Below are 23,575 nucleotides of genomic sequence, written 5' to 3' on the forward strand. Positions count from 1 at the left end.
CGATCATTTTAATTTTCCTTCTCCATTACCATCCCCAGGCTAGACACACTATTGGGGCTACCCTCTCTGCCTTTCATTGCAATAGCAATCATGCGGATGCTCGAGGTGCATTCATGCTGCCGCCGTTGTAGCACTGTTCAACTGACCACATGCGGCTCATGTGTGTAGGGTTGCAGGGTTTTCAGAGACTCGGAGTGTGTTAGGGTGCAAAAGCAACATAAGAGAAGGGGAAGCATAGTTAACAGCACACTTGATCGCCTTGGTGGGTAGAGCACAGCTAGTATTGTAAGTGCACACTGTACTTATGCTGTACTGTAGTGTAAGTACACTGTGCACCATCATAAGTGCACCTGTGTTCCTGCTCAACTGCTGTGTGTATGCTCCAATCTGAGCAATAAGTGTCAAGCTAACATGATTTAATCCTTTACCTCCCGTAGACGAGCTCAGCACTTCCACGCATTTTGCACGCCCTCTACCGTGGACGAACTGGGGTTGTCCACGGCAAAAAATTCCCATTTATCTTGCTAAAGGTGATCTGAGCAAGTCCATGCATCTGGTTCTCTCTTTTAGGCACAGATATGGCACTACAATACCATGAACAACTTGGTAGAAACTTTTCTAACATTACTGAAAAGGAAGAAAGCATTGTCGTTGTACAAAGAAGCCAACTCTCTCCTATACTCCTATACTATAATTTCTTTGTGTGTGTGTGCCCCAGTAGAAAGAATAAGTATTGTTTTGAATGCACTTTTCGCATTTATTTAATGTGCGAATTCCATACAGCATTAAAAAATAACAGTAATTTGGAAATGTTTCTTCAAAAATAATTGGGGAGGTAAAGCAGCATCATGAGGTGCCTCATAGCAGCCATGGGATTGTTCCTTCTGCCCTGTAGCTGTTGCCTTGCATGCTGCATTGCACCAACATGTCACACTTATGTGTAGCTAGAACACTGTCCAAGGAATTCAAGCACAATGCTAAATCTTGATATCGCTGTCAGTGCTTTGCTCTATGAGCAAAACTGCCAAATTTTTACAAATAAATTGCCTCTCTCTCTTCTCCGTGCCCAGCTTTTATGTGAGTGTGTAATTTTTTCTCAAGACTGCACTCAGCTAAATGTATGCAGGCTGCATACTGCACCAGTAGCATTCAATGTCGTTAAAGAAAAAAGTGTTTTTAGTGCAATGCGGCACATAAAAAATAAAGGGCACACGCGGTTATGCACCGGTATTATAGACTTAGCACAGGATTAAAAGGACCGTGCAACATATTTTGGATATAGTAAATAAGCTTGCCGATTTGATCTACAGTGCTTTCCTGACGAATGGCTTGGCCAAACATCATTGCTGTACATGCAGCAGGGAACATGTCGACGAAAACTTAATGAACTCTGATGTCAAATCACTCAGGAAGAGGACCTTAGCGTTGAAGCAATGAACGACAATCTTGTAGGCATCATTAAGGAGTGTGCAATAGAAGTCGGTGGTAACTCCGTTAGACAGAATATCAGTAAGCTTTCGCAGCAGATGAAAGATCTGATCAAGAAATGCCAATGTATGAAAGCCTCTAACCCTACAGCTAGAATAGAACTGGCAGAACTTTCCAAGTTAATTAACAAGCGTAAGACAGCTGACATAAGGAAGTATAATATGGATAGAATTGAACATGCTCTCAGGAACGGAGGAAGCCTAAAAGCAGTGAAGAAGAAATTAGGAATTGGCAAGAATCAGATGTATGCGTTAAGAGACAAAGCCGGCAATATCATTACTAATATGGATGAGATAGTTCAAGTGACTGAGGAGTTCTATAGAGATTTATACAGTATCAGTGGCACCCACGACGATAATGGAAGAGAGAATAGTCTAGAGGAATTTGAAATCCCACAGGTAACGCCGGAAGAAGTAAAGAAAGCCTTGGGAGCTATGCAAAGGGGGAAGGCAGCTGGGGAGGATCAGGTAACAGCAGATTTGTTGAAGGATGGTGGGCAGGTTGTTCTAGAGAAACTGGCCACCCTGTATACGCAGTGCCTCATGACTTCGAGTGTACCGGAATCTTGGAAAAACGCTAACATAATCCTAATCCATAAGAAAGGGGACGCCAAAGACTTGAAAAATTATAGACCGATCAGCTTACTGTCCGTTGCCTACAAAGTATTTACTAAAGTAATTGCATATAGAATCAAGAACACCTTAGACTTCTCTCAACCAAAGGACCAGGCAGGATTCTGTAAAGGCTACTCAACAATAGACCATTTTCACACTATCAATCAGGTGATAGAAAAATGTGTGGAATATAACCAACCCTTATATATAGCTTTCATTGATTACGAGAAAGCGTTTGATTCAGTCGAAACCTCAGCAGTCATGGAGGCATTGCGGAATCAGGGTGTAGACGAGCCATATGTAAAAACACTGAAAGATATCTGTAGCGGCTCCAAAGCCACCGTAGTCCTCCATAAAGAAAGCAACAAAATCCCAATAAAGAAAGGCGTCAGGCAGGGAGATACGATCTCTCCAATGGTATTCGCTGCGTGTTTACAGGAGGTATTCAGAGACCTGGATTGGGAAGAATTGGGGATAAATGTTAATGGAGAATACCTTAGTAACTTGTGATTCGCTGATGATATTGCCTTGCTTAGTAACCCAGGGGACCAACTGCAATGTATGCTCACTGACCTGGAGAGGCAAAGACGAAGGGTGGGTCTAAAAATTAATATACAGAAAACTAAAGTAATGTTTAACAGTCACGGAAGAGAACAGCAGTTTACGATAGGTAGTGAGGCATTGGAAGTGGTAAGGAAATACAACTACTTAGGACAGGTAGTGACTGCGGATCCGGATCATGAGACTGAAATAATCAGAAGAATAAGAATGGGCTGGGGTGCGTTTGGCAGGCATTCTCAGATCATGAACAGCAGGTTGCCATTATCCCTCAAGAGAAAAGTTTATAACAGCTGTGTCTTACCAGTACTCACGTACGGGGCGGAAACCTGGAGACTTATGAAAAGGGTTCTACTTAAATTGAGGACGACGTAACGAGCTATGGAAAGAAGAATGATAGGAGTAACGCTAAGGGATAAGAAAAGAGCAGATTGGGTAAGGGAACAAACGCGAGTGAATGATATCTTAGTTGAAATCAAGAAAAAGAAATGGGGGCATGGGCAGGACACGTAATGAGGAGGGAAGATAACCGATGGTCATTGAGAGTTACGGAATGGATTACAAGGGAAAGGAAGCGTAGCAGAGGGCGGCAGAAAGTTAGGTGGGCGGATGAGATTAAGAAGTTTGCAGGGACAACATAGCCACAATTAGTACATGACCGGGGTAGTTGGAGAAGTACGAGAGAGGCCTTTGCCCTGCAGTGGGCTTAACCAGGCTGCTGCTGCTGCTGCTGCTGCTGCTGCTGCTGATGATGATGATGATGATGTCAAATAAAATGTCTTGCTTGCATCTGGTCTCTTCTCTGGGTGACAGTCACATTTGGGACAACACGCTCATCAAGTGGCGACACATTGCCAAGCTGGACAAGCAGAGTGAGGTCATCCAGTATATCTGTGGATCCATGAGGCCACACTCACCGAGAGACTTCTGTGTGCTAAGGTAAGCTTGTACAAACATTAAGGCACATGTCAGTTTGACAATAGCATGACAATAGGACATGAGGACTGAAGAGGGCATATAATCCTGTACAAATGCTGTTCACAGTTTTTGCAATTGGCATGAAAAAAATCATCAATGATTCTGTGATGTTATAAAGCAGAGGCTGAAATGTTGGTGTTTTGGAAAAAAAAATAAATCTAAAGGAAAAAAGATATCTTGTGGTACACACAGGGTATGAATTTGGGTCTTTCAGATTTGGATGGCATTGTCCTAGCCACTTGGCTGTAACTGTCAATTGCTGCCATATCTCTGACTGAAGAACTAAGCACAAAATTCCCCAAAGTAGGAAAACAAAATGTCACTAAGTTGATCCACAGAGAAAAGTACAGTAAAGCCTTTAAACCGTACCCGCTTAAACAGTAGTTTCATTTTAAAAGTAGTAAAGTCAAATCCCTGACTCAGCGGCCATTGAACATAATGTGTTTTGTATCCACATAAACCGTACCAGCATATTGCGTACGTATCGGTTAACACGTAGTGTTTCCACTTTTTGTCGCGCAAACACGGCGGTGCGTCGTCTCCATCGGGCAGCGTGGTAGAACAACAAGCCTCAGAGATCTGAACAGCGGCGTCCAAGCGCCCTGTGTGTCCACGCGTGAAGCCACATCAACATCAACATCATTTCGGCGGTGTGCCAGAGAGTGTTGTGGCGTCACGCAAGCGAGGACTTGCATCATGCCGAAGCTTAGATAAAGAAGATGCCGGATGCTCAGCATAGAAGAAAAATTAGACATCGTTCATGCTATCGAACGTGACACGAGAAGTCGGCGCTGGCATGCGCTAGGGATCTGCTGTTGAGTACGGTGTGTGGCATTTGGAATGCGAAGTTGATCGCCAGCGCTGCTGCAACTGCGAAGAGATGTCAGCTACGAAGTTCGACTTTTCGCCATCGCTACCTCTGTTGTTACCGAAGCGTCAGCTAGCAACAGTGATGAGGATGACACGGAAAGCGACAGCACAGGTGATTCAGGCCCGACAGTGGCAGAAGCTGTGCGTTACGTCAGCGTCATTAATGCAGTCGTCGCGACGAGAACAGCACCCCGCAATGAAAAAGGCGCCCTGCGACTTCTGCAGCGCTACTGCACGTGTTCACGGAGAATACATAATGACAACGAGGAATCTACCACGCGAGTGTTTGCCGAGAAGAGGGGGCTGGCTGAAAAGCTGCCTCGCAGCTTCAGTAAGTTTGAGGCCGCTGTCATTGCTGCTAGGCCTCCACGGCATCAAACGAAAATAACACTTTTGTCATGCGAAGTGAATAAATACTGCATGTTTTTTCCCCTTTCATCGCACTCTCTCTGAGTTCCGTTCTTGACATGTAAGTGGTCGATCTCATGCTATTTCAGTTAAACAGTACTACCATTTAGTACATACTTTTTCTAATCTCTGGCCAACCACGGTTTAACGAGGTTTCACTGCACTGGTAGCCAAGAATCTGGCCACTGCTGTAACCATAGTAGCTACATAAACTGATTTAGAATTAACACCTAAATGTTGGAGATTTTAAAAATTGGTTAGCTATTTAGTGTAGCCTCCCTAGAGCCGGTCTCATAGTTACTTTGTTAATAACACCAAGTAAATGTTGGGTAGTGCTCAAATCCTGTAACTTTAGCCTTAATACCATTTTATATTAAGGCGAGGTCATTTCTCAGAATCCTTAACCTCGAAGTCGCCACCCACCTTACATGCAAGGCTGATAGATGCAGTTACTAGTTCAATATTTCTGGCATGCTCTGCTGTAAAGCCACACCATAAAGCTAAATTCGCACTGTTGTGAAATCACACATCAAGGCAAAATTCAGATATAACCTGCAGTGATTATTCCGGGGGGCTTCCAATTATTTGGTGTTTTGGGCAACGCTGCCGAGTCTGGATAATCTGTCGGCTACTCTATACTGTCTGCTTATATCAGTGTGGAATCATTATTTTTCTCGGGTCCACCTCTTGCACCTTCATCTTATATCTGTGACCGCCTTGTAATCATATAAATATGGTGCACTACTTGAACTGCAACCTTGGGTCAGGGTGGACTGTCAAGTTTTGTATATTTCATTCCTTTCTCAAAACACAAGACCTAGACTTGACTAAATACAGTACAGTAGACTCTCTTTAAACAGAACTTCAAGGGACCAGGGAAACTGGTTACGTTTAACTGGAGTTCCATTTACTGAGAGACATTGCAAAGAGCGTTGCATGAATACAAAACTAACCAACCATGAGGATGGCGTTCCCTTTTAAGCGGCAGTTCCGTTTAAGCGATTTATGTTCATCAAGATTACACTGTAAATGATTTGTCACAGATCGTTACAAACTGTGCCAGTGAATGCACATATGAGAAATGCCTTCGAATTGTTACTCATAAGTGACAGTACTATTTACATTTTAACACTGCACTGGAGGCAAATGCATAGTGTGGCAAAGGGTGTGCTACTCCTACATGCAGAGTAAGAAATTACTGTGAATTCTGTGTTACTGCAGTTTAAACCTAAATTCAGTGAAGTTGCACCTTTGGGTGAAGATGTGCGCAGTGTCTCATTTACTATACCCTCATTAAACCCCAATCAATCAGCACAAGTACACTGGAATTATAGTACATGACGTGCTGTTAGGGAACATAAAAGAGTTGAGTGTGCTGGAATTTTGAATAATGTTTGTTTGTTTGCTTTCTTCAATTGCATCATGCATTTAACTTCCATTGATTCACTGTTGGTTAATTGGACTTTCTTTTTTTAACTGTCCTATCTATGCATGTACTGTTGTGACTGACTGAATAGAAATTATATGCCACACTATATTATATTCACCACTTCTGAAACAACCTTCGATGTCTTTGCAACTTCTAAACAGTCTGAAGTGGTGTATTTGTATTTATAGGGCATGGCGTACGGAATTGGCCAGGGGGTCCTGTGCCCTGGTGGAGCTCTCGGTCAATCATCCGGATGCCACCGTGCTTCTTCGTGGCGTCAGAGCAGTTGTGCTTGCTTCCCGTTATCTCATCGAACCCTGTGGGGCGGGCAAGTCAAGGGTCACGCACATCAGCAGAGTGGATTTCAGGTGCTGAGAAAAACTATGTGCCTCTCTCTTGCCAGAATATCGGCAAAAACGTTTGCTTGTATTTTGCCTGAAGTTATAAACATTCTATACATAACCTGCAGTTTCTTATCATATTAAAGCATTATCATCTGCAATGTTACAGAGCTGGTTTGTGAAACATTTTGGCTGCATCATGAATTACAGGTACATACTCGGGCTCCATAAGCTATGGCCTGTTTCAGCTATGGGTACAGTTCAGTTCTGTCATCAGGCTGTGCTTAAAGATGCTCCTAGACAAGCTTGCCAATTAAGTCGCAGCAGTAGTAGCAGAAAAACTTTATTATAGACGGAAACCGGATGAACTCCTACTCCAGTCCCCAGAAAAAAAAAAAAAATAATTGTACACTTTCTTTGCAGTGGCAGTAGGTTACTGCCTGCCAATATCAGTATAGCCATGACTTCTATGCCAAAGTGCTCTGCTATTGGTTTAAAGAATCTCTGTGGCAGCTGTCACATGGAAAAACCATGTATAAGAGTGTCAACTTGCTGTGTAGCCAACACAAACAAATTCACTGCAGGCGCTACATGAAGCTGTCCCATAGCGTAACGTGGAAGTTTCACGATCACATGAAAAGTATTGAAGGACCGTGGCACTGCTGAGCACTGTGGATGACATAATGTGCTAAAACATGACCTATTTTGAATTACTGAGCCATTTTGTTAGTTCTCGCACTCTGGTTGTCATACGCAGGGCATTCAATTTCTTATGTTGAAATTCATCGTCAATGTGCGAGCATGGCAAGAACAAGGAGTGCTGGTCAGACTACCCTCTGCTTCTTTAATTTTCTTGTACCATTTCTACAGCTGTTGAGGCAACAGACGGTAACATCTGTACTGCTTCAACATTCTCTGATAGATGTCCATGAGCTTTTCAGATAACGCATCGCACCAAAAATTTTGTCACTAACTCTTGCTGTTCCCTGGTGCATGGTTTCAAGATGGCAGCCACGTTGTGTTCAGTGACATGACATTTTATGTCTGGCGGCTGAGTGCAGCACCTTCGAAACGAAACTCTGCTTATTTATTTTACTGTACTCGTACTATATATGTATAAATAACAGAAATTTTCCATAAGAACTCCACCCTTTTGTTGCTCAATGCACTCAACATTTGGTGACAAGTTCACAGTGTGGACACATGTCAGTGGTGTGGTACCACTTGGCCACCACTTTCAGTTTTTGAGATGTATCCAGTTGTTGGCCTTACATCTTAAGCGACAAGGCCTTTTGAAATGGTCTCAACAAAAGTCGACATAAATAATTGTTGTACCCTTGACGAATTGAGGCCCTGTCTGAGTAAGTTTCCTTGGATGTGAATATGAAGCAGTATAAAAAAACTGCGAAAAGGTTAAGCTTGAAAAAAATGTTTAATTTTAACAATGCTGGCATAGCGACCACAATATTTATCATAAATTGGACTGTTTCGTCGTGCACATTTCTGGACCAGGTAATTAAATAGTTTTGGCAAAGCCACCAGACTGAGCTACAGGCTGACAAATGTTAAGTATAGGAGTCTACAAATGAGTTGCACAGCATGCAGTGAAAAATAACTAGTGTATGTGTTTGAGCTTCCTTTTCGTAGATTGTGGTGATGTGCACTAATTCAGCACAGGATGGGCGCAAGATTCACTTCAAGGTGTTGCAATAAGTTATGGAGCCATAATTCAGCTGCAGTACTGAAACAAAGAGCAAATGATCTTGAAGTGAAGCCATAGTAAACAATGTGGCTAAATATTTACAAAATGTTTAAGCAAATGCAGCCGGTTTGTAGGTTACGACCCATGTCAATATCCAGGTCAACTTGGGAGTTGCACATTGTAATGTACATTTTTCCTAAAACTAAATTGACTGAAGCAAAAGAATGTTGTGGACAGCCCTTGCTCTTTTGTCTCTGCAGGGGTCGAACCCCGGACTGGTACAACAAGGTGTATGGCCACTTGTGCGCCCTGCTGCTGGTCCGGCTTCGCGATTCCTTTGTTCAACGCACTGAGGGGCCTGAGACTAAGGTCTGACACCCAGTCAGGCCCCACTGTCACTGTACATATCCCCGTCACAGGCTTCTGGCCCACGATGGGAGGGAGGCAGCAGGAGTGTGCACACACAATCCCGCAGAGTTCTTCAAACAGACTAGTTGCAAGGCTCACTGTAATAAGGCAGCGTGCTGTAATGGCTTGGCAGCTGTGGTGCTCTGCCGCTAAGCATGAAATCGCAAGTTTTATTCCCAGCCCATGCATTGGGACTTCTGTGTATGTCGAAGAACTCCATGTGGTTTAAGTGAACTTTGTGCCCCTCTGCTGTGGCATCTCTCATAGCCTAGTTGTAGCTTCGAGTGGCTAATACCAGTAAAACATCCCATAGGCCCTGTATTTCAACCACGATGATTGGATTGAAATTTGGATGTTTGTAGATGGTTATGTCACCTGTATTGCTACTGCAAACTAGCAAGTGCAATCTTGCAGTGAAACCTGTGTGACCAATTCCAGTTTCATTTTTTCCCCTCATACAGCCTTGGCACATCTGCCAGCTTGAAAAAATTGCTCATGGGGAAGGCAACCTTATGAAGCAGAACTTTACAGCCAGTATGATTGAAGAACTCTGACAATTCACAGCCAGCACCTACTGTAGAAATTTCAGAGCCATCGGTTTCTCTGAGGGTGCAGTCCAATTGCTGTTGAAGGGTGGACTGCCAAATGAACAGCCAAATAGAAGGTGGCCATACTGAGATTCATTGCTCATCATAAATGCACAGGAGCTAAAGGCCTCGAGTTCGTGTGCTGCATCCACGAACACTGCATATCTATCTGTTGACTTGTTGTTTCGAGAAAGATATTGGCCACAACGTCAAAGCTATCATCGGGGATGCAAGTTACACTTCCTAAATGTGTAGTTCCTCAGAAAGCAGCCATCGTCACCATGCACAGCCTGCCTACGAAATGAGCTACAAATGGAACTTGATTTCAAACAACATTCAGTGGCTCTGTTTAGTTTTGAGTATATTTAGTTATTAATGTAGTAGTGTAATTGGTAGAACTATAATCAGCAGTGCTACACTTAGTAAATTTGGCATAATTGAGCTTGATACTATTAGTCTTGATTATGCAAGTGCAGTTTTGATGTCATGCATAAGATGTCATGGTGCTGTTGTGTTTTTTTTGTATGGGATGGTAGACTGTTTCTACGAAAGAATTGGGATGCACCCAAAGAGAGACAATTAGCCAAATTAGAAGGCTTTATATAGCAGTGGTGGCTGGCTTGTACATAGCTACAATTGTTTCAAATGAGAAATTTGTCAATGCATTGCCTGCCAATTACTGTTTGTTATAGACTGTTATCATGTGCATTTGAAAGTTTATCGAGAGTTTTTCTTTCTGTTGCTTTCAGGGGTGTTGTAGCAGGATGTGTTGTTACATTCACAGATTTGTCCATCTGTACAGTGGGAGTAATACAGCCTTACAGTAGGTTTAAAAATTGGCACATATTCGGGCCGCTTATCTCCAGCCCAGATTGTTAAAGTTGGCATGTGTGATAGATGCCTTGCTATGTATAATTCTGCTAGCCTAAGCCTCTTGCTTTTGACTAAAGTTGTTCAGGCCTGTTTTAAAGCAGGACATGCCATACTTGGCAACTGTAAAGGGCACTTTGTGCATGTTTCTGCTCTGCTCAAGACGTAATTTGACCATTGTTCATATCAGCATTTGACTTGCTGCCTACCTTGGGCAGTTTACATACACATCAATACATGAGCTTATTTAAACAAGTGATATTTGTGCTCGACTTGTGAAGAAATGATTTTGCACAAAAACCGACCAAGACATGACTACATTAGAACATATCTCTGCTCTCATTGTCACTCCTGTAGAGATATAGTATATCTAATAGCCTTGAATGAATTCTTTTACAAGTGTTCAATAAAACATTTCTGTGAAATTGCAGCAGGTAAACAATACATTGGGTAGCAATCATCTATGCTGACCGAGTACGTCGAGGCCCGGAAAAAAAATTTATGCAGATCCAATGCATATGTTGGAATCTATGTGAAGCAATGCTTTGGTGGTGCCTAGCTGATACTATACAAAAACTTGTTGGGTTTGATTTGACGAGTTTTATGTAGGAATCAGAGTGGGAAATGCCCATTCTGGAGGATTGACCAAGAACGGTGCATACCCAGTGCAAAAAATGAGTGGCTTAATCAAAGAATCCGTTAAAAATAATTCGCCATTCCATTAACAGATTGGTGTTCTTTAGAGATGCTTGTAGGCTGACATTATATGTTGAGGTTTTAAGTAGGAAGTAAAGTTTTGGTTGAGCAGAACAAAGGTGGGCATACTTGGTCAGCACAAAAGGGTTACATAAGCCACTTTTCGGGTACTTTCCTATAACATTTGTATTTATATTCACAAATATATCAGCGAGATAGCCATGCCGAACCCAGGAAAGTAGGCAAAGAAAGCTTTCCTTTGAACATCTTACTGCTTAGGTCAAACCAAAAGATTTAACACATTACAGCAACCCAGCATATCATTGCTATATTTTTCTGTACAAGCACTCTAACTGGGCATCATTTTATTTTTGTTTGTTTTATGTACAGGGACCAGGTTCTTATTAGCTTCCTAGTCATGAATCAGTCTGACCGCAAGCTTTTGCATTTCATGTAATGCTGTTGTAGGGGAAAGACAAACAGCAGTCTACCAATTACCTAGTCAGGTGTGAATGAGTGTACAGACATTGTATGCATAATATTTTTAACTTATTTCAGCTGCTGTATTATTCCAAACTGCAAGCTTTGAAGTACCTTACCATAAAATGCATCACTCTTGAAGCCTTGCTTGCTGACAGCATGATGATTCACAGAAAATGTCTAAAGCATAACTCTGAAATATGAAGTTCTTTACTTGTTGACTACACATGTGAAAAGAACGTCTAGGTGGTATGGTGTTGTGTACACATTAAACATGTAAATTTCTTGTTGTACTATTGTGCAGAGTGTATATATTGAGCGTGTTGTGTTGAAAAGAATCCATAAATTTCTTTCTGTAGAGACAAGAGAGTGAGTGAGAAATGCTATATATGTAAATAGCAGATTTAATCAGTGGTTACTTTTGAAAAAATAAAGAGAATCTATATATCTGTACCTGGAATAATGAACTGGTGTGTGTTGTAGTGGAATTACATATTCGTATTAAACTGCCTGACACTTGTTCATGCAACATAGAAAGTTTATTTGACTATAATGTAACTTATTGTGGCTGCAATTCCGCTTCTTGCCTCTTCTTCTTTAAGTAGTTTGTCACGAAGAATTCACCTGCAGAGAAAACTTGCATGGTAATTTTTTTTCACCCACTTCATTGCATCCACCATGCAAAGTGCACACCTGTGTGCAGGAGTGACAGACCTCTTTTCAGTTTTACTGTGGACAATAAAATTTGTCATTAAAGAAAAAATATATACGGGGCAAAAAAAAAAAGATAGAAAGGATATGTTTAAATGTACAGTGAACCAAACACAGTAGATGCCATTCATTTAACTATAGTTAATTCCATCCTGGCCAAAAGTCCCAGCCAGTGCCCATACATATTTGTGGGCCAAGATCTTTGTTGCTTAAGTCCTGAAATTGTTCCTCACTGGGTAAGTTGAACTTCACTTGTCATCGTGCATGTGCCTCACCCTAACCGTGATGCCACTGGCTGCAGAGTCTCCTTTGGCGAGACTAGTGGATGCGTCAAAGACATTCCATTACCTGCTGAAAACACCAGTTTTTGGCCTGCCCTTAGCCAAGTTTCAAGTGAAAATGTCAACTTAAAATGAATGGTTACACTCGTTTACTCGAGTGTAGCATGCACTCTTTATGAAAACTGGTAAAAAATTGCCTGTTCTTTACAATCAGGTAAGAAAGAAAAACTGCATTAACAGCTTAACATCGGAGCCACTATCACTGCCATCATCATTACACGATGGCAAAAGAACAAGTTTTTGCACGGATCATCTAAGCTAGTGGCAACAGTGCTACGTCACATTTTCAGCATTTCAGAGTGTTACATGGCATGAACTGGCAAATTGGTGTACTGGCTATATGAAAGTCTATGTGGGGGCCACCATCCCATTTGCAGTGATTGTGGAGTCATTCCTACAAATATGGAATATTGAATACAGGGGAGTGCACGGAGCGCAACATGTGTGGCCTGTAGTCATAAAGGGCTTTCTGAGAATGAGAACTGGACATATAAAATTTTAGCCTTAAAGGTAAGTGGTTTCATCCTTTCTTGATCGCCAGAAGTGGAGGCATGCTAAATTTTGTTATAAAATCTGGTGTGCTTAGGTTTGAGTGAACACTGTTTTCTATTTGAGCCCACAAAAATTGGGTGCACATAAGATTTAGGGCATGTGTTGAAATTGGGTAACTACTGCCTGCTAGGCAGTAGGTGTGTTTGGGTGTTCTTCCTACTGGTCCATTTGGTAAATTGATCGATTCTGTCAGTACCATCAGAGTCGAATTAACGAGAGTTGACTGTAGTACTGAACATATATTTTATTCAGATAAATAATGGAGGAGGGGCCAAGAAACATTGATAAAAGATAGAGGGAGAGGCTTGCATGGCTTGATTAACGTGCTATTCTATACCTCACAGGACGTGCACAGCATTTGGCATTCACATGGGCTAAAATAATGCTGTACTTGCATCTCCATAATCATGTGCATCAGAAAAATGTTATTTAATTACACTACATTGTTGACAGTGATTGAAAAATTTAAGGGAGGTGACAGCAACTGATTGTTCAGAATTTCCTCGCTCTGTGGAGAGAACCTCTCTACAGCTGCGCTGTAGTTTTCTGCTTCTATATAGCCTGATCTGGGTTATCCTGAGCTGCAACATAAGATAGTGAATACGGATAGTGGCCATTGTTGATAGCAGTTGTCTCCATGTAGCAGCAGCTGTTATCATATACTAGTTGCAGGCCACTGTGATAAAATATGGCATAACTTGACTTCACTGGTGTGGGTAGTTCACAAAATTTAAATGCTTTCTTTTTTTTGCAACAATGAAAACATCCAGTCAGACTGCAGACGTAAATCTGTGTTTATAGTCCTTTTAAGATATTGCATTGTTCAATGAAGAACTCTAAATGCTCACTCAGTTGGGACTTGCTTTGCGCAGATATTGTTGGAATAGCAAAGCATTTTTGGCTAGGTTTGCTTCTCAGCAAACATTCAAATTGGCAACATGCATGGCCCATTCCGAAAGCATGTGCCCTTTCATACTGAGGTAATCGTGAGTATATTCAGCATTAAACAGTACAATTGAAGTAATTTATTAAATTTTCTACCCAAGTTTTCATATATTCTAACATTCCTAAGTTTTATGTTTATTTGCTCAACTAGCCTATCTTTAGTATTAGTAGCAAGATTGTTTGTTTCTAAAAACAGAGTGCAAGAGTGAAATCATGCAGACGATGGCACCAAGTAGAGGCAGGCACTGGGACAACAGAAACAGTAACAACAGAAAGGAAAAATAAATTGCGAAAAACAAATTCTGTCTCTAGATTTCATGCTGATGATCTGGGTTTTCTGCAAACTTTTTGGTAGAGATAGACATCCTCCTTCACGGTGTTGAGTGGCTCAGCACCAATAAGAAACTCTTAGTTTTCTTGTTCTAGATGACAAAACGCTCTAAGAAACTATAAAAGCAAGCAATGTGAAATATTTCTCATGTGACGGCAAGTCTACACCAAGTGTGGCGACATATGGCATGTCACTAGCCCACTGCGAAGCAATGTTATCGCTGCACTACTGTCAAACCTTGATCTATTGAAGTTGCACCTAACATGGAAATACCTTTGTAGTATCCAACATTCACTATATGCACATATTCATTGCATACTGATATTGGTGAGAAACATTTGAGATTTGCTTTGCTATACTTATGTTTATTATGTTGAAGTTCAACTGTACACTGGGTGCATTGTACAGCTGCCTGCAGCTTCCAGAATACCAAACCTATGAAAGTATTTCAGTGCAACAGTCAGTTACAGCTAGGAACTCTGATGCACACTGTGCACTGCATCCCACAATAAAATGTATGCTCAAAGCTTAAGCACTCTTTAGAAAATCAGTGGTGCAATATAAAGGCGGACGAGAACACATACGACAGGGGCGGGTGCCAACTTGGCAACTGAGTTTATTTAGAACAAGAACTTGCTTTCACGCACAACAATGTCGTGATTACGATGAACATGCTACAGAAGCAATAATGAAGAATGACGCTAAGTGATCAAATGCACATGCTAATCAACAGACAAGCGCATATAGTTGCCCAGAAAAAAGTTTGTGTCTGTTGATTAGCATGCGCAGTTCACCACTAAGCATCATGCTTTGTTATCCTCCTTGTAGCATGTTCACCATGATCATGTCACTTGCCTATGCATAAAGGCGAATTCATGTTGTGAATAAACTTAGTTGGAATTTGTTGTCCTTCCTGCCGTATCTGTTCTTGTCCACATTTATTTCCTTAAATATGACACACCAACTAGTTCAAACCAAGATTCGGCTTAATCAGTCACTGCACCTGCAAGCTGTGGGAAAGTAGCTCTTGAATTGCTCTTAAGCTCCAAGTAACTCTTTAAGCAGCTGTATGTCAAAAAGGTCAATGAATGATTACTCTTTTTTTTTTTCATGTGAAGTATGGGAACCTTCATAGCCACGCAAGGCTCGCCCCACGTGCGTGCGCGCGCACACGCACGCACACACGCACACACGCACGCACACACACACACACACACACACACACACACACACACACACACACACACACACACACACACACACACACACACACACACACACACACACACACACACACACACACACACACACACACACACACACACACACAAAGTCCAAATGTCAATATTTTACAACACCTGTAAACTTCAAAAGACCCAAGGCCCTCCTGCACAATACTTCCAAAGCGTGAAAGATTTGATATTAAATTGGTGGGTGGCAATGATATAAACCCCATGATGTGAGTGTTTTAAGGGATTAAAAACAAGAAAATGAAATTGGCACTCTGTTGTATAACGAGCTACATTTGAATGTTATTAATGTCTGTATGGTCATGTTGCTGCACCACACACACTACTTTATGAGCTTTTGAGCGGATTACGTTTTCATAGTCGTAGACTATTAACACATTTTACTGCTTCAGAAAAGTTCACTAGTCACTGTCTGAAGCAAGTAGCACATAACAATGCTTTCTCACAATAGCCAACTACACAGATGCCTACTGACTGCTGATAAAGTGCTACTGACTGCTGAATATTAAATTACACAAAAGCACTCACACATGAGAACATCAACAAGAAGGAAAGTGTGCATGCGTACTGACCGGCTTTGTATGATGAACGAACCAGTGGTCCACTGGCAGTGTAAAGAAAGCCAAGCTTATTTCCAAAGTCTTCCCAGTGCATGAACTTCTCGGGTGTTACATACTCTACTACCTGAAATCAACAAAAGCAACAGTACAATGTCTCCTAGAGAAATGCGCATTGCAGAAATGTGTTAAGCAGATAACAAAATAAGCAAATGAAAATGCAGTGCTTGGTAGCGTGTACTCATAACGGTTACAAAAGTATGTCAAGTGATGACCTCACTGAAAAGTGCTATGTAGGCAAGCAAAGGACAAAATTTCAACAAGATAAAAACCTTCAGGTGCCTTTTTGTAGGCTGCATGTATTGACCCAGTGTGAAGCAGTCGATGCCAGCATCACGGACAACTGGTAAGGAAAAAAAATAATGGTTACCAAATGAAGTGCAACATACAAGCATTACACACATAACGATACACATTCAAAAATGGTGCAGTGAAATATGCATGCTTTCTGACATTCATGTGCGTAACAAATCTTCATTTAGTATGACTGACACGAGCTGATCACGGCCAATTAAATTTGCTCCAGTAGGTTAAGCTGCAATCAGTTCAATGTTAGAGATGGGAACCATGAAAGTGCTATATTGAATGTTCTCTGAAGCAAGGATTTAACAAAATTCTTTGCACCCACCTTCCATAGTCCTCGCAACTTGGCTGTCAGTCTCTCCAAAGCCAAGCATCAGCGAGGTTTTCGTCAGGACATTTGGGTTCACCTCCTTTGCATGCTTTAGGACCTTGAGACTTTGTTCGAAGTTTGCTCTTCTGTCTCTGACATACCTAATTGAACAAACATATCCAATGAAATGTGCCAGAATGGAAAGTTTATTTGGGGGACACTACTGACACAAACACTTCGCTTTCACTTTTTGGTAGGATGTTGTGTATGCAACCATGCATTGGATGCATAATCCAGCAATTTGAAATAAATACATGTAAGTATCAAATTTATCTTTCACAAATTTTCTGGGTGCTAAACCCAAGTGCAATGGACATCAAGCAGTATGTTAAAAGAGCCATAGCCCTGTGATGAACAAAATTGTCTGTGGTATGCACAGCAAATGAGCATTCACAGTGTCTGCCATAAAGAGCAGAAGGAAATGCTTTTACTGCTTTTGCATATAAATCGAGGAGTTCCGAAGCAATGGTGCAGAATTTAAGCATCTAGAAGAAATGGAAGCTCACAGCACTTAAAAGTAATATGCTTGAATATTATAGTGTGGTTCATATTCATTAATTATGCTTTGTTATCATAATTACCAATAACTTCTACGCAACCAAAACTGCAAGGAAATGGCAACACCTGCAATGTTGAAGTCAGTATTGGAAGTATAGTTCAGTAGCGCTTCAGGTTGAATCCAACTAGATACGAGGGCGAATCAGAAAGTCTTTTCCTGTATATTTTATTAGCCAAAGTAAGGTACAGTCAACAGCAAAAGTTTACGGGATGCGGTTTCTCCTTCAAATGTGAATTCCTGCACTGCTAAGGCATGACACTTCGTATTTAATGAATCATTGTGTAGGTGGCGAAGGCTACTACATGCTGGAACATTTAATTCGACGCTGTGTGACCACGCTTCGCGAGAATTCAGCTTCTTGGCAGATCCTGCGTCCCGTAAACTTTTGCGGTTGACTGTACATACAGGTAATTATAAATATACATACTATTCTACGTACTTCACACCATTTTTCCAAATAGTCCTCACACCGGTTCAGATATTTGTCCCATCGCAGCACTAAATTTGAGGTGCCCTGTGCCGTGTTGTCGTCAGTCAGCGATGTACACAGCCTCTCCGAATGCTCATTGTCATGCAAGTTCTTACGGCCTTTTGCGAACTACAACACCACCACCTCACACTTCTCAAAGCAAGACTTCCTTTCCCCATACGTGGGCTGCATTTCCCCGTGGATTTCGATGGTCGTTTGTCCCTTGCTCCATAGAAAACAAATAAGATTTTGTTGCTCGTACACTGTCTCCAATATACAATCCAATCTACACTCTACAATCGCCATCTTCAACAACTTGCAGCAGCACTGTGCAGTGGAGCTACCGCGAGATACGGCCGGGCTGGTACAAGAAAGGTTGACCGCTGGATTTTGATATGTTGACTTCGCATTTACAGTCGTAATCTGGCTAAAAATGAAATGGGGGCAAAGACTTTTTGATTCACCCTCGTGAAATAAGCCACCCACGGAAGAACAAAGAGGAGGTAGTATAAAGAACTTGCATTTGTAATTCGGGAACAGTTTCAATGTTGTGTGCATACACATCAAGGCCTGAGCAAGCCACCTCTCCTACGGCCTTAAGATCGCCAGCAAAATCGCCAGTCAAGCACTCAACAAGAATGGATGATTTCCTGAAAAATACGACAGAAATTAAACAAATGGCAGCAGAAAGTCTCTTGCCTTTAATGTCAAGAAATGTAATTTGCAGCTAAATGAGCAGAATGCAACTTCAATGGAACTTACTTCTGCTTAATTCTTCGAACTGTCTCAGCAAAATGGTTTGAGCCGCCATCAGGTAGATCTGAAAGAGCACAGCAGTCCTATGTACTTTTTACCAAAACGGGAATTGTAGATGCGGTGGCAGAAATAGCCAGTAGCTCTCCTACCTGCAGGAATGTGCAAACAGAACATTTTGCTCAAAACACCACTTAATTTGTAGCAAGTGCGACTTTTCACTTAATTGAAATAGGTAATTTAAACCTAAGTTGTAAAGGCTACTTCGTCAAGGCTACAGATCTGTATGAAAGGGATATCGACAGAAGAGCATCAATTTTCCTTTGCTGGAGGTGGCCCATCATAATTCTCATGTGCAGCTTAGGATTGGTGGGTAATGAAACCTGGGTTTATGCAAGGTACTTAAAGCACAGCAAACTTGGTAAGTTGGCATGCTTTCATTTTGAAGATTAAACTGAAGCTTCCAGTGTCAGTGTAAGTATGATGTTCGTGTAAACTGAGCAAGTGACATCCAATTTTCCATTCAAATGCAGTGTACTGGTGCAACTGGCAACTACAACGTTAATGTACTGTCCATCCACAGGGAAGCTTTATTAACACAGGTGGCATGAGTGAGACACCCAACAATGTCAATGAGCGCTTGGAACAAGTGTAATCAATGAAATATGACAGTAGTTGTTGAACTGTATCATCATATGATCTAGTAACACTGGTTGTAACATGTAGCTACGACGAGCATGCGTGACTGTAGTACTTGATGACCATTATTGTGTCCACCATACTCTAGTCCTCTTGTGCCCTCTATACTTTTGTGCTTGAGCAATACTACAAAAGTATACACAGGGCACACCCTCAGCAGTGGTGACAGATGTTTTGACACCACTGTGAACCATCAAAATTGCTCAATTGCTTAATAGCCATATGCTATTAGCAGCTAACAAATGCAGCTTTGCAGCAAGCTTGCAGTACCCTCAGGATGCCCAGCATAGGCTATAGTTGAGTTGTACCGATAGCCACTGTTAGCATCAGGGTTCGTAATGAAGCATGCATGAGGAAATAAGTTGTAGTGCCATGCCATCGGAACATTGTAATTAGCACCAGCAGTGTGGCATTTATTGAATCTAAGATGCAATGCACTAACATTTAGATTGCTAATGATAGGAAAAGGTTCATGATGGGCCACCAGAGACCACGGTTACAAATATGTCTGTCCTGCCTATGGTTTTCAGCCAGGATTTCTAAGGGATGCTCAGATAGAAGTTCAATGCTGCTTTGTGCCACTTAATTCTAAGCACATGTTCGCATAGCCTCAGTAAGAAATACATCAGCATACCATCTCTGTCTACCGAGGTTATTACAACATACTCTAGGTCCCATTCTGCGATTGCTTCTGCCGTGTTCTCAGGCTCATCAGGGTCTGGTAAGGGTGGGCGTCGAGCAGTTTTGACAGAACAAAACCTGCAGGCTCTTGTACATGTGTCACCCAAGACCTGCAATCAAAAAAACTTTGCTCACAGAGCTAACACTCCTTCTGTTGTGAGCTTCTTACACCAACAGCAAACTGTCACACACCATGATTGTTGCTGTGGCAATATTGTCTGGGCCTCCATTCCAGCAGGTTCCGATATTAGGGCAACGTGCCTCTTCACACACCTGAGAGCATTAAACACAGTAAGCACAGCTCACTCAATGCATATGGCACCAGTCCTATATAGAAAGAGCGCACAATAATAAAGGACCCTTCCAGCTAACTCTAGAACTCTGAGCTGTTATGCAATAGGTAGTACAGTGCTGTCTGAATATATGGATTCAAGTACCATAATTTCAGGACTGAAGCAGAGCTATGCAGAAGCCTGTTAACAATAAAATGTGTACAAATCAGAGAACCATCACATAAAACCACACACACACAGCACCCATTAACTAATGTTGCGGTGTTTTGAAAGCGGCGGATATAGCAATGAGAGCAGACTATGGTGAGTACTCACAGTGTGGAGCTTCTTGCCTCTTAGCGTTCCTTTTAAACGAGAAAAGTGGATTCCTTTAGGAATGTCAACCTTCAGCCACGGCGGTAGCTTCAACCTTAGATAAATGATCACATTGCGCATGCATTAAAGGGGACAATACATGCAGCAAAGGCGGAAGTTTGCACTTTCGAAATAGTAGAATACTACTTTTCTTAACACAGTAATAGCGGTTGTAGATATATCTTGCCGTAGGCATGACAAGAAGACTAACCTTTCCGTTTCTCCTGGCGCACGTTTCAGCTTCCCCGCGTAGTCCTTGAACGTGCTTCCTCTCGGAACTGCACCAGCTATAAAATCTGCTAGGCCAGGTCCACTTGCGATATCATCCTTTCGCTCACTTGTCAGGCTGCTCTTAAAGCACCGCGATGTCGTTATGTACTGCGTGCAATAAAATAGAACGACAGTCTGACGGCTTACTTATGAACAAGAACAAGCGATCACTTTCGCTGAAAATAAGAAAAAGAGCGCATGACGAATCTCATTTCATGAGGCAAAGCACGGAACTATTTATCACAACATGCATCGGTCACCTTGGCGAAGCGTTATCTCAACCAAGTAAAGACACTCACAGCTCGGAGAGATTTGGACACCGCTGCAGCTTGACAGCAGTGTTTCAACATGTTGCAGCTGGTTGGCCTCCTGACAAAGTAAAGAGGTAGCGAATTAGCGGATCAATCTTGCTATATCTGAGGATCCATGGAAGAACAGAAACCATATGGAGGCTGCCATTTGTAAGTGGTGATGGCAATGGTGTTGATTGTCATTTCTAATTGTTATTTTTGTATGTAGTTACAAGCTTGTTTAGTATTGAGAGTGAATTTACTAATATGTATGACCTTTTTTGTTACTAACACTGAGAATATGCGATAAATGAAATTCATGACAGTCATCACACGACTTTGGCGCTGCTTCTAGTACGCAAAAGCACATCTTCTGAGATTTGATTTCTGTGATGTTGGCGCCATTTAATGATACTGTGGTACGCTGATACCAACTGGTGTTTTCAAGTTTGCTATTGACTGTCCCCTTCTTTAATGTACTAAACCCAATACAAAGGGGACGAGCTCGGCCTTTTCTGCGCTTGAAAACTAGCGGCGACATCGAAGTGTATCAAAAGCGTGGCCTTTGAGATTGGAAGGCACCGCGTTATTGCCGCAATCTTGGAAGTCTTAATTATGCTGAGGTACGCTGACACAAACTGGTGTTTTCAAGTTTGCTGTTGAATGTCCCCTTCTTTAATGTTCTAAACTCAGTACAAAGGGAGCGAACTCGGCCTTTTCCGCGCTTGAAAACTAGCGGCGACATCGCAGTGCACCAAAAGCGTGGCCTTTGAGATTGGAAGTCATACAAAACGCTCGCTAATTTGGGGAGTTCGCAACTACTTAGGCTAATGAAACCGTTGCATAGATAGCAGTTGGTATGTTTGATTTAGGGATAAAAAGAACGATTATATATATATATATATATATATATATATATATATATATATATATATATATATATATATATATATGTGTGTGTGTGTGTGTGTGTGTGTGTGTGTGTGTGTGTGTTTCAAGGAATAGAAGCACATAAAAAATGACTCCTGATGACGCCCGGACACCGGCCGAAACGTCAGTAAAATGCTGTTATTTTCGTACGTGCTTCTTTGAACTGTTTCTGTGCCGGATCCTGTGATTCTGTGCTTCAGATATATCAACGGTATAGCCGTACGAGTCGCGCAGAACGATAAGTGAGATTGAATGTGCTTCCGGAGTACATTATCTACAGGCATGCGGCGAATTTTTCTTTTTTAAGCAAGCGCACGACAATGACGTGGCAGCTTTTAAATCTAATAGCAGTGAATAGAGGATGCTTGTGTAAAAGTTGGGAAGCATATATTGCGCTCAAGCTGTTATAAAGAGGAGGGGGGAGGGTAGTTGGGATGCGATGCGAAAGAATAAAGACTAGAAAATAGAAAACAATACACAGTTTTTTTTACACTATACATATTTTTTTACTCAAAGCTATGAGCGTAGCGATCGTGGCGTTTTAGCCGAGGAATTCGTAGTCGGGGCGAACATACTCTGCCGCTATGTGAGTTTACCGTATGCTCAGTGTCCCAGTGCTTGGAGTTGTCCACTAATTTGCCTTCGCTCTACGATTTGCTACCCTCCCGGTTAGGTCACATTGAGGGTAAACAGCGACCGCTCCATAAAGCCGTTGGTCCTGGGTTTGATCCTCGGACAAGGACGAAGTTTGTTTGAACTGCGAAATTTTTTTCCCGATAAATTCTAATGAGTTTCCTGCCATACGGTTCCTTTATAGCGAATTCGAGCTACAATAGGATGGATGACAATTTTCCTTTCATTATCGAACCTTCCTCAACTTTGCGGGTTTCGGCTGAACTGATTCGCCATATTCTCTGAACTGTACGGCATGCAACTAGACAGGAGACATTGAGCACTTTTTGTCGTCCTGCCAGCAATTCCAAGGTGAAAGGGACGCTCTCCTGGAGAATCTGCAAAAAAAGGACCTTCCGTATGCGCGCCTGCAGCACCTTATATTTCTAGAGGGATCAGTTATAGCCCGCAAAGAAACTTCACGTCTCCTTATCGATTTTTTAAGAGAGACTGGTTTGATGGACATATGGTGAAACCCTGCAGCGGCATTGTGCAAGAGGCTCTGGCGAAGCAATTGCCGGCCTTGATCGCCAGGCTAAACCCGCCTGTTGCTACAATTCACCACCACCACCACCACCATTAGAATATTTAGTTCAAAGTTCACTCCATGTCTGCACTCAACCTAATGTTATATGATGTGCCTCAATTGGTTTGCGGTGACCATCGCTGTCCTGCATAAGCATAATGAACTAGGTCATGGCACGGCCACTGGATTAAAAGAAAAAGGAAAGTTGCAGCTAGCCATGTGCATCGAAA

General features: G+C 41.9%; 2 protein-coding genes across 9 annotated transcripts in view; one reads left to right on the plus strand and one right to left on the minus strand.

The window, feature by feature from the left end:
* cv-c (RhoGTPase activating protein) overlaps positions 1–11,882 on the plus strand; it is a 448,163-nt gene extending 436,281 nt beyond the window's left edge. For all 8 annotated transcript variants that reach the window (XM_075688530.1, XM_075688536.1, XM_075688532.1 and 5 more), the window contains 3 exons: positions 3,474–3,599; positions 6,534–6,713; positions 8,649–11,882. In XM_075688530.1, coding sequence (XP_075544645.1) covers positions 3,474–3,599; positions 6,534–6,713; positions 8,649–8,763 — 421 coding nt within the window. In that variant the 3' untranslated portion in view covers positions 8,764–11,882. The remainder of the gene's footprint in view (positions 1–3,473; positions 3,600–6,533; positions 6,714–8,648) is intronic.
* A 45-nt stretch (positions 11,883–11,927) lies between these two features.
* On the minus strand, positions 11,928–21,408 carry Las (lipoyl synthase, mitochondrial). The gene is made up of 11 exons (XM_075688537.1): positions 21,227–21,408; positions 20,869–21,035; positions 20,619–20,712; positions 20,203–20,283; positions 19,964–20,120; positions 18,640–18,697; positions 18,399–18,527; positions 16,805–16,950; positions 16,449–16,519; positions 16,132–16,243; positions 11,928–12,053 (listed from the first exon to the last, which is right to left on the minus strand). The coding sequence occupies exons 1-11, from the start codon at positions 21,275–21,277 to the stop codon at positions 11,989–11,991; spliced, it is 1,131 nt and encodes a 376-aa protein (XP_075544652.1). The 5' UTR covers positions 21,278–21,408; the 3' UTR covers positions 11,928–11,988.
* Positions 21,409–23,575: the final 2,167 nt, after the last annotated feature.

Source organism: Dermacentor variabilis, chromosome 4 (genome assembly GCF_050947875.1).
Source record: "Dermacentor variabilis isolate Ectoservices chromosome 4, ASM5094787v1, whole genome shotgun sequence".
In the NCBI taxonomy this organism is placed as follows: Eukaryota; Metazoa; Arthropoda; class Arachnida; order Ixodida; family Ixodidae; genus Dermacentor; species Dermacentor variabilis.